At 34.1% G+C, this 12,124-nt stretch overlaps 1 protein-coding gene across 2 annotated transcripts in view; it reads left to right on the top strand.

The window, feature by feature from the left end:
* Positions 1 to 12,124, top strand: part of sp3 (phosphatidylinositide phosphatase spermathreecae) — a 240,709-nt gene that overhangs the window by 164,640 nt on the left and 63,945 nt on the right. For both annotated transcript variants that reach the window (XM_081734389.1, XM_081734388.1), the window contains exons 4-6: positions 1,947 to 2,201; positions 7,487 to 7,588; positions 10,081 to 10,306. In XM_081734389.1, the coding sequence (XP_081590515.1) occupies positions 1,947 to 2,201; positions 7,487 to 7,588; positions 10,081 to 10,306 (583 nt within the window). The remainder of the gene's footprint in view (positions 1 to 1,946; positions 2,202 to 7,486; positions 7,589 to 10,080; positions 10,307 to 12,124) is intronic.

Below are 12,124 nucleotides of genomic sequence, written 5' to 3'. Positions count from 1 at the left end.
CTTATTTTTCTTTTCAACGTCAAAATTTTATTAAGAATCTCATAATTGTCTATAGTTTGTTGCCAAGCTCGAATGTATGAGAAGCGGTATTAGGTTGGTGCGAACGAAATGCCCATTTTAACGTCTCGTGGAAAACTCACCTCAGCAACACGGTACAGGGATGGATTAAGGTAAACGCAACTAATGTCACAAACTCATTACCGTCCAGCAAACAGTCTGGGTATGCAGTCAGTCAGGAGAGAATGCGTTGTTGAATAAGATCGTATAAAAGTGCGCCGTACACCTGACAATTGCGAATAGTTGTTCTTCATGAATTTATACTGGGACAATCTGTACAGCAAACCGCAGGAAACATTAACGTTTGGGCAAGGAATAGCGAATTAACGCAACAGTCTACCGTTCCTTTGGTTTGTGAAATTTCTTCCGGTGACACAGCATTGCAAAATAATCCCCGTGATCATCATCAACATCATGTTCAGATGAGCTCTTCATGAACACCGTAGAAAATGTTTGTGCCATTGTAAACGACTTAGGCATACACCAAACCACTGTCGTCCGGCGGCTCTGTGCAAACGGTAAGGTGAAAAAATTGAACTTAAGGATGTTACAGTTAACGCTGGCCAATAAGAATCGCCGTCTAGAGGTGTGGTGTTCTCTGAGTTTAGAATAACTTGGAAGATTTCCTGCGTCAATTGTGACTTATGGCTCACTCACTCACAATTATGACTCATTAAAGAACGGCTGACCTAGGTATTTGAATTCTGAGTGTAATAGGGATTTTATTCCTATTCTATACTATTTAGAATTGCCCACCTCTTTGTTACTCCACAAAATTGTCTACTTCCTCCTTTCTAGAAATTAAAGTATAAGCGAGTGTCAGTGGTAGACCCATAGGAAAACGACCATTAGGAAGACCTAGGCGCAGATGGGAGGATAATATTAAAATAGATCTCGCAGAGATAGGAATACAAAGTAGAAACTGGATCCAATTAGCTAAGGATAGAAGTCAGTGGAGAGCTTTTGTGAACGCGGTACTGAACCTCCGGGTTCCATAGGCCATAGAGTTAGTTAGTTAGTTAGTTAGCGAGTGTCAGTGGTGCCAAGTATGTCTCACGAAACGCGGATAGGGCTTCTCGGGTTTCTAGTGTGCAATTTTTGCTTTATTTGCATTTTTAATGTTAGTTCAGTGTCCAGGATTATACACAGAAGCTAAGGGAGACAGTGATGATGAGATGAATGATGATGGTGGCTTGACGAAAGTGGGTAAAGCATAGAACTCCGAGAAAACTTATACGTACAAAGTTACTTGACGAGAGCTGAGATCTAGCCAGGGACCCTACGCGTCAGAGGTTAGTGCTCTATACCACTAAGCCATCGTGGTTCCTTAAGCGAATTTCATAGTTTCATGTGTATGAACATAAACGCGTAAATGGTATTTTACGTAGGAATATGGCTTTAAATGTACGTACAGAATGGAATAAAATTACCCAACAAAACCCAATTCTATTCAATAAAACGCACTGGGTTGTTTTAGTGTGTTTAAAAAAAAAGTGGATATTTTACAGCCCTGCAGAGAGGACACACAGCTCGCATGGAAAGTATACATATATATATGAAATGTACAGATTGGGAAAAAGAAATCTTTGTTAGACAAAGACACCGATGGGAGAATAATATAAACAGGATTGTAGGAAAGTGAATAACGATACTAGTCATTGGTTTGTTGGCACAAATAGAATCCAGTGAGGAAGCTTTTTTTGTTTTTCTGTGGTGATGAATCTTTAGGTTTCTTGAATTACAGAATTTGTTGTTAATGAAAACAATGTATTCAGAAGACTGCATATGCAAATTTTCTGCATTTTGAACTGATTGTTTAATACTATCAAAATACTCTCTGTTTCTTCATATTTATCCTGCATTAATATGATTTCTTTGTATATTTGCAGGTGAAGAAAGCGAAGCAGCGCATTGCAGGAAAGGACAAGGAAAAATTCGAGAAGCGCATTCTGGAAGAACTTCAGCGGATATTTAGTGAGACTGATTCCTTTTATTTTTCTGTCACAGGAGATCTAACTAACTCTTGCCAAAGACAGTATGAATCTCGTGTTGATGGCAAGCCTAATCCGAGACCTCTATGGCAACGGGTTGATGATCGCTTCTTCTGGAATAAACATATGTTGAAAGAGTTAATCGAGTTAGAGGTATGGCTATGTTTCTTCTTCTTCTTCTTCTTCTTCTTCTTCTTATTATTATTATTATTATTATTATTATTATTATTATTATTATTATTATTATTATTATTATTATTATTATTATTATTATTATAACTTCAAGTTTCGCCTATTCTAGATTCACCTAATGCCTGCTAGCTATGAAAACATCAATCAAATTGGTAACTGTTCTTATTAGACGAAAGTGGAATATTTTGAGAAACTTAGTTTAATTCGCATATGGTGGTACCCTTCCTCACAAACATCTCTGGCAGGAAACATGTCCCGCCCAAATATCTTGTGTAGAAGATGGCCTACGTCAACGCTGAGTGAGGTTCCATAGGAGAAGTAAATACCATATTGACTGGCATATGAGACACCATTCATTTTTAAAGAAAAAGTATTTTCAGGTCGTACAATATTTGAAAATACAAAGGGATATTTTCACCAAGGAAACAACGTTATTTGAGAAGAGCGTTTACTGAGTCACTGAGCTGTGAATAAATTGAATGCTCTTGCAAACCGTCAGAAAACAAGGAAAATATCAAATAACACAAAATCCAGATGACTTATGGAAATTGAAGTAGCCAATTCAACATTATAAAATCTTTAAATAGGCGCATAAGAGGCACTTTTTTCTTTCCTCCTTCTTCTTTCTTGTATTCAGACAAGAGAAAACACGTATGATACGCTGGCAAATATAGTATATATATATATATATATATATATATATATATATATATATATATCAAAAACAAATAAATATTGTTCCTTTTGTAAAGTAATATATGTTGGATTATGTGCCTAGATCAATATGGAAACATTTCAAGGATTTAAAAAAATCTCCCTAATATAATTTCACCCATTTTCTTGTTTAGGGAGATGGCATTATAAACTGTGAAGCATATTAATTTTCGTATAGCATGTTACTAACAGTGCAACATGTACTAGAACTTAATAGGAATGTATAACATTTACTTGGTCTTTCTCTTTTGCGTCTATTTACTTATTCTGTCTTGTACTAAATATATGGATTTTCAGTTTTGACTATTTCATTTTATAGTTTGAAACTAATAATTTATTTAATTGTATTGAAAGAAATTACATAAAAATAAAAGAACTTCTAGGAAGAAAGAATGCATAATTGTATGAGTGATATAAATGCTTTTATGATGAAAGGACAGGAAGGTAATATAGCAAAAAATAAATAAAGTAGGTGTGTGAACTAGTGATAGGAAACATACGATTCAATCAACAAAAGATAAGAACATCCTGGAAGTCTTAATTTTATTAGAATAGAAACTAAATAGATGAAAGTAGAAACTAAATAGTGATAGCAAAATTTTGATCATTATGAGTGTCAGGTAAGACACGATATAATTAAAGAAATTAAACTAAAAATTCTCGGTTATAGAAAAAATGTTGAAGAAAAAGAAGTAAATAAAAGAATACAAAAATTAAATTTATTATTATTATTAATTAAATAAAAGCAATATAGAAATATACAAATTTGTACAGTAAATTAAGACTTTTTTTTAAAAAAAAATAAGAAAGGAAAAGACAAAGTAGGTGAAAGATACAGGGTGGCTTAAAAGTAGTTATGCACTCCTGCATTGATCAAGTATATTCTAGTTTATGGGCTTATTTGCCTAGGCTGTTTCGAGCTTTAGTTTTAAGTAAAAGATTAAATAATAAAGAAACATAGTCTACCTGATGGATAATAACAAGAAAAGATATAAAATACAATGAACTGATCCAGTAGCGTACGCAGGAATTTATTTCGAGAGGGGTCCAAACTTAATATCAGGGTATTTTATATTGAAATTCCTAAACTTGTCCCTAAAATTAGGCTAAATTTACACTAAAGTTGGAATTTCGGGGGAGGTCCGGACCCCCAGGACCCACCCCCTGCGTACGTCCCTGAACTGATCAATACGGGTCTGTATACCTACTTTTGGGCCACCCTGTATAATACACATAAAGGGTTCATACTAGCTTTGCTGTCTTAACTTAAACTAGAAATACAATTCACTGAACAAGGCAACGTTTATTTAAAAATAATAATTTTAATCAGACACTATAATTATTAGGGTGGGCCGAAAAAACTCATTTTTTTTATTTCGAAGTTGTAATAGTGCGGAAAAGTTGCGAATTATATAGACAAAGAAAAATAAAAAAATATATATATCAAAATGGGTTGACATCTTCCGGTCGCGCATAAATCCTAAAGTTTGACAAAATATGAAAAAAAAATCATTTTTGCGATTATTTTTTAAAATTTTTGAATTAAATGTTTTCGTAATGTAATAGTTTTTAACGTCTTCAAATAAAGCCTAAAAACATTGTATTTTAATTTGGTTTAGATCAATTGATATCTTTCGGTCGCGCATAGGGCCTAAAATTTGTCAAAATATTGAAAATGTTACATTTTTACGAGTTTTTAAAAATATCTTTAATATACTGTTTTTAAACATAATACTTACATTATTTTTATTTTTGAACATAAGAACATTGTGATTTATTAAGATGCGAATAAATTAACAACTTCCCATCGTACCTAAAAAAGATAGTCCTGTGACATGATGGGTGATAACAGAGCTTTTTAAATATAGAGCAAGTCAAAAAGTACCATGCACGTTGTTACTGTTATCACCCATCATGTCACAGGACTATCTTTTTTAGGTACTGTTTTTCTATAGCATTGGGATCATTGCGCGATGGGAAGTTGTTAATTTATTCGCATCTTAATAAATCACAATGTTCTTATGTTCAAAAATAAAAATAATGTAAGTATTATGTTTAAAAACAGTATATTAAAGATATTTTTAAAAACTCGTAAAAATGTAACATTTTCAATATTTTGACAAATTTTAGACCCTATGCGCGACCGAAAGATATCAATTGATCTAAACCAAATTAAAATACAATGTTTTTAGGCTCTATTTGAAGACGTTAAAAACTATTACATTACGAAAACATTTAATTCAAAAATTTAAAAAAATAATCGCAAAAATGTTTTTTTTTTTTTTTTTCATATTTTGTCAAACTTTAGGGTCTATGCGCGACCGGAAGATGTCAACCGATTTTGATTTTTTTTCTTTGTCTATATAATTCGCAACTTTTCCGCGTTATTACAACTTCGAAATAAAAAAAATGAGTTTTTTTCGGCCCACCCTAATAATTATATATAATATAATAGAGGTTATAGTGTCTGATGAAGTCAATATGTTCAGTTGGATGGCGAAACTGTTACGCATTTGTTATCTTCTATCTAATATAAATAAAATAAAGAGTTTGTTTGTCTGTCTGTCTGTCTGTGTGCGGCCTAGGGACCAGACGAGTGGACCGAGAGTTACCAAATTTTGGTCAGGGGTACCTTGGCCCAGGCCCCAGATCAAGACGAAGCTTATTTTCAAATTTCGAACCACGGGGGCGTTTAACCGGAACCGGCTTGAGAACCAGACAAATTGACTGAGAGTTACCAAATTTTAGTCACGAATACCTTGGTCTAGGCTCCAGACCAGAGGTAAACGTTTTTGTCAAAACCCCAACCAGGGGAGTCTTAGGGGGGGCGCTTACCGGGACATGTAAAAGTAGTAGAAAATGACCGATATTAGTGTCGAATTCATAGTTTTCGCGGTCGCTGAAATCAATGGTGAAACTCCGATCACATTAACTTCCAAATTCACGCTAATCGGCTCCGGGCTGAGGGTCACCGGTGGAGGGGGAAGGAGATACCGAGACACATAAAAGTAATTCAAAATGACCGATATTAGTGTCAAATCCATAGTTTACGCGGTCACTGAAATCAATGGTGACACTTCCATTAACGATGACTTCCAAATACAGCCCCCGTGCGAAGCATGGGTATATTCAACTAGTTTTTAAATAAACGTTTGCCGTATTCAGTGAATTATATTTCTAGTTTAAGTCATATAAAGTGATTTAAAAAAGAAGAATAATTAAAGGAGATACAAAAATTTTAATATTTTATAGGGAGAGAACTTTAATGGAAATGTAAAGAGAAAATGCAATGTAGTTACTAAGAACGAAAAAATCTTTTAAGACAACAATGGAGACACGACGAAAAATCAGACTGAAGCATGGCATACCGAAATTAACAAGAAAGCAGAGAATGCACAATTTTTTATACACAGATTTACAGATCTTTTGAAGCAGAGAGTGAAATGATGATTATCATTTTCCTATGGGTGCGTTGCTAAACCAAAGAAAGCAAAGTGATGTCGCTTTGATGGATGTATTTTCAGACTCATCAGAACACTAGAATCGAAAGAAATTGACATAATATATTGAGTTAATACAATGTCTCACTGCATTTCAGTTAGATGTAATTAGTAATGATGTATGTAACTTGATATTATGATTTATGTCAACTTTTCAGGTAGTTGACCTATGTGCATAAGAAAGTATTTGTGTCGCCGTTAGGAAAATACAAGCAACAATAGATACAATTTGCTAGTTACAGTGGTTTTAGCTACATATACAGTACATAAAAATGCATTTTTCCAGCAAAATAAAAGCTGTGAATTATCATTAGCATCAACCGTCATACGTTTTAATACTCCAAAAGCTCATTTCTTATTTTCTCGAAAACTACGCATGATAATTTACTCAAGCATTTTATTTTGTGCAGCTGTATGTGATCTATTGACTAATATAAATGTCTTATCTGTGAACAGTTCAGTAGTTAATTAGAAATGAACGTGTAAAATTGAATGGCAATTTTAGGCTATATCTCATTAACCGTAGTATACATAGTCGTCTTATTGGCAGCATAATAAATAGCTTAATGAAGATACATTTTAGTATATCGGTTTCATCTCAATAAGTGGCATGGTTCTTGTACGGTTTAAAAATTGCTTTCCCGTATTCTCCAAAATACGCATGAGTTTTCATGCTCACACATATAATTTTCTTTAGCCAACAAGATCTATCGACTGGTCTCCCTCATTTTTGGGCAATGTTCTTCTTGTTATATTTTTTATTATTTATTTATTTATTTATTGAATAATCAGCTTATGTAGATTCACTCTTGCTTCATACGATAGAGGTTTTAAGTTTAAATTTCATAATCAACCTGCAGTTTAACCAGGGAATGCTGGAATGGATGGTACTTGTAAATATATGGACCTTGACTAATTTCCTTTTAAAACCCTTCCAACTGTTGTTCAATTTTTCAATTTAAAATACTTTTGGTAGATCTTTGTTACTAACTTCAGAAGTATTATCAATGTTTTTTTTTAATGTGATTACAGGATCCAAGAGCTGATCCATGGATTGTTCCAATAATTCAAGGTTTTATTCAAATTGAACGTTGTACAGTCGAAGTCGGAAATATGATGGAACCAAAGTATGAGGTATGTTGCATATAATTATAGAGTTTCTGACTTTTTTTCATGACTACTGAGAAATGAACTTTATAAGGAAGTTCTTATTGTTCTAGATCACTGTACAGTTGTCACTGAAACTTATTTTCATTGTAAAAAGTATTGGTAGTTTCCTTCCTTTATATGTAATTGCACAAACAAGGGTAATTCAATTAGTAAGGTTGAAAGCATTTTATTGAGATAAAAATGCCCGCATATAATAGTCACTGTTTCGCTTAATGCACTTTTTCATCGTCCTCAATCTGTTGCACTGAGAGAGAGAGAGAGAGGGAGAGTTGTTTTAGAGTCAAAACAGAAGTGCATTGACTTGTTCATTTTCAATGTTATATATTTGATCATCTTGAAATTTTTATCTTACTGATGCCTTTTCATTTCTTTCATATAGCAGGGTGTCTATCAGTCACAAAAATCACGAACGTCCCGAAAAGTCCCGAAATCAGAAAACGGTCTTGAAAGTCAAGAAAAAATCACGAAGTTTAGCTTTTGGGTCACGATTTTTTTGTTTGTACAAATATAAGTACAGACTGGAAAATTTTGTTCTATAAAATGTCAAAATTAACCACCAAAAATGTCTATGGTTGGCTTTAGACGCAACTAAGTCGCAAGCAAAGCACGCTTCTATCGCATGATGAAAATTCGGCCTAATTCACATCCAAATTCGCACTCAAGAATGTTACGAAATTTTATGGTTTGATACAGAAAAGGATATGAAAAATTTCATTTTGGAATTTTAGTAGACACCCTGTATAGCTTTGCACCATATTTCTGTAAAAGGACAAAGCGCTTCAAGTGCTTCTCGTCTACGTTGTCATTTTCTACTGGAGCGCTAACTCGTTAGTTTTTAATTTCATGCGTCTTTCCTGCCATGTGTTGCACGCTATGGTATTCTGCTCGATTGATGTCTTTTCACTCTGTAATGGATTTGTGACATTAAATCCAATTTTATTATACATATCGAAACAGTTTGCTTTATTGAATTGTCCTCATAATTTTAACTTGGAATGTATTTAACTATTGTTAGTCCTTCGTATTAATTTGCTTAAATTTTATGTATTATTTGCAATGTAAATTGAAACATAGAGTGAAAATTTATTGAAATGCAACCTCCCATTCAAGTTGCATTGATAGTTTCCCCAGTTGATATTACATGTTTCTAGTGAAGGGAGGAAAAGTGTTGAGAATGCGCTTGAGAATACAAACAATGAACCTAGTAATAGGATGCGGTATTGGATTGTTTCTCCGTACATAGGAAATGATTATGGCATGTAACGGATTTGTCAATAACCCAGGCAGTGACCCTGGTGGTTGTGCCAGTATTAGTATAATGAAGATCTAGTGGGAGGTCTAATAAAGCGGACTATCGATCACTAAACACCAAGTTTCAGGTGTGTGTGTGTGTGGAAGATTACACCACGGCACAGACTTTGAGTAAAATGGTTTGTGAAACTGACACATTACTAATGTCGGGAAATTACGGGAATTGTTCAAAGATGGATGCGTAACACTTAGTATCACAAATGATTATGCGGTAGGTGAAATTTCATAGCAGGCAATTCACGTATCATCGAATCATAACGAAGCGCCGTGTCTGCATTCATCTTACCTGGATATGTGGTCATATTAATTGGATTAACAAAGATTGGAATAGGTTATGTTGATGCAATGAATCGGGGTTTTTCCCACACCAAACCGATTTGCTTGTACATGTTTGGCACCATCAACATTAGTCTATCAACCTATCGTGCATGATAAATGCTTTACAACCTGTTTGTTGTGACTGTATAGTATGGGATGATTCGATTGGCATACTACAGTAATACTAATCGTATATTTAAGACATGTAACTTGTATTGTTAGACAATTTATTGTCTGAAATTTTAGGTTTCTTTCAATATAATAGGTTTATAGCATAGTAATCATGTTTATATATGCCATACCACTAATTCAATTTCAGCTTTTGGTAATTGTTTATTTAAAGCAATTGATATTCTTAATACTAATTTAAGAAATGTTAGCACGAATCTACATTGTTTATTGCGGCTTTATGAGTTTCCCTGAACAGTTACAGCCACGGAACAGTTTAAGTCACTCATATGAAGACCACATCGCTTTATGAAAACATCTTGCTTTTTGGGTGCAAGGATTGTAAAATAAAAACTTGAAAACTAACCTCTGTTCTCGATTTTTCAGATTTAGAACCCTTGCACCTAAAAAATAAGATGTTTTCATGAAATTCGATCTTCATGAATGACTTAACCTGTTGAAAAGCGACAGAATAAATGGCTGAAGCCGTTCAGAAAAACTCTTAAAAGACAGTAAGCAAAGTAGATCCACGCTATAACTTTTTCAGTAATATTTTAATTGTTCTTTATGTAGTTACTCTTTTGAAGTGAATAAAAGATGTATAGGTTACTATTTTTAATTTTGTGTAATGAGTAGATTAATGTTTTATTTACTTTTAGACATTCACCCTTACACTGATCTCACGTCGAAGCAGATTCCGAGCTGGTACTCGGTACAAAAGACGTGGTGTGGATGAGAACGGGAAAGTAGCCAATTATGTGGAGACAGAGCAAATCATTTCATATCATCAACATCAAGTATCATTTGTGCAAGTCCGGGGATCAGTTCCTATTTTCTGGAGTCAACCTGGTTATAAATATCGACCTCCGCCGCGGTTAGACAAAGGTATATTTATTTTCCTAGTATTTGACCACAAATCTATGTATGTTGATTTAAATTTGAATTTTCAATTCAAATGTAAAATTTTCATCATTGTTTCCACGTAGTAACAGATAAGTGAATATGGTTTTGATATGATGATCAGTAGAAGTCTTCGCAAGATTATGAAGGTAAACTGTGTGTTATTTTAAAGAACAAATATTCTTATTTATGTGGTGCGTCCGTGGAGTATAATTTTGTTGCTTTGTTTCATGAACCTCATTGTTTGCCTATTCATGCAGGTCTGGATTACTTCTTGGACCACTGCTTAATTCGTTTTCCGTCTTGTAGTAGGGTAAAAAGGCTAATTTGAACACTTAAACACGAAATTAAGTGGATGAATATGCCTATTTTCGTAATTGATAAACTGTACACAGAACATCATGTGATGTCTGCCATCTTTCAATTTTGTAACAGTATTTCCATATCCATTAATATTGAACTAGATGGATATTTTATGAAGTGTACTGCTCGAATGCTGTGAAAATTTTCGTGCAGTAAGTATAAAATTATATTACTTGCTGTAATTGATGGTGTAACTCATTACATGTCTAGACTACCTTAATCCAAGTTTAATATAGGATTCTTAGTCCTAATGAAGAAAGATTCATACACTGTTACTGTACCAAAATTTCTACAGTTTTCAATCAGCTTACTTTACAGTGTATTCCATTTAGTTCATTGTTAATGGATATAGAAACACTATTGTTACAGAAAAGAAAAGAAGGCGGACACCATTTGCTTATCATAAAGTGTTCTGTATACAGTTTATCAATTCTTAGAAGATGATAACAGGCGTATATTAATCTACTTAATTGCAGCTCGAAGTATTGAAGTTACCTTCTGTCCTGACTAGAAAAACAAAAACATGAATTAAACAGCGGTTCAAGAAGTAGTCTAGAGAATAGGCCTGTATGAATAAGCAGACAGTGAGATTTGTGAAATATAGTAGCAAAATAATATCCCACGATACACCAACACAAAAATAACAATATTTACTCTTTATATAAATTACTGAGTTAAAATGCAGACCTTAATGTGCATTGTATATTTATTCATGTCGTCTTTATTTCAGTCAGTGGATGTTTGATCATATTATTCTTATTCAAATCAAAAGCATTTACTTAAACGATAGTTTCTGACTTTGAAGTCCATGAAGAGCTGTGCACAGAATTTTCTAACTTGAAAAATATTTTATTGTCCGATAAAGAAATCATGGTTAGCACTACTGCTGGGAGACCCTCCGAGCAGTGTCTCAGGTGGCAGTAGAACTACCGCCAAGTTACTTACAAAATCCCGTGAAAGAACGTGTTAACAACCTACGAGAGAGACCGGGCTCAGTGCTTATCGACTTTCGTTTCTACATAAGGGGGCAGACTACTAAATATTTTTCAAAAGCTAACCATTTTTCTTTTGCCAGTTTTTCGTAAGTGAAAAAAGATAATGAAATGTAATTTATCTTAGTAGTAGATAATGTTATTCTACACCCGAAAATACGAATCGGAAGAATTTTCAGTGTTGCCATCCGTAGAAATTACAGTGTGGCCAGAATTTGAATTACCCAAAAATCTAGGTTATGGCAGCGACTAGAAAAATCAACTCAACGGCAATTGATGACTTACCATGTTGTCTGTGTGGGGGGCGCGGTGGCTCAGTGGTAGAGCGTTCACCTCTGGTGCTTGGGGTCCCGGGTTCGATCCCAGCCCCCGCCAAGTGAACTTTGTGGTGGACAAACACCGTGCTCGTGGGTTTTCTCGGGGTTCTCCCGTTTCCTCCCACTTTCTT

The sequence above is a fragment of the Thermobia domestica genome, chromosome 12 (genome assembly GCF_964235325.1).
Source record: "Thermobia domestica chromosome 12, izTheDome1.hap1.1, whole genome shotgun sequence".
Lineage (NCBI taxonomy): Eukaryota > Metazoa > Arthropoda > Insecta > Zygentoma > Lepismatidae > Thermobia > Thermobia domestica.
This window is presented reverse-complemented; position numbering and strand designations above follow the sequence as displayed.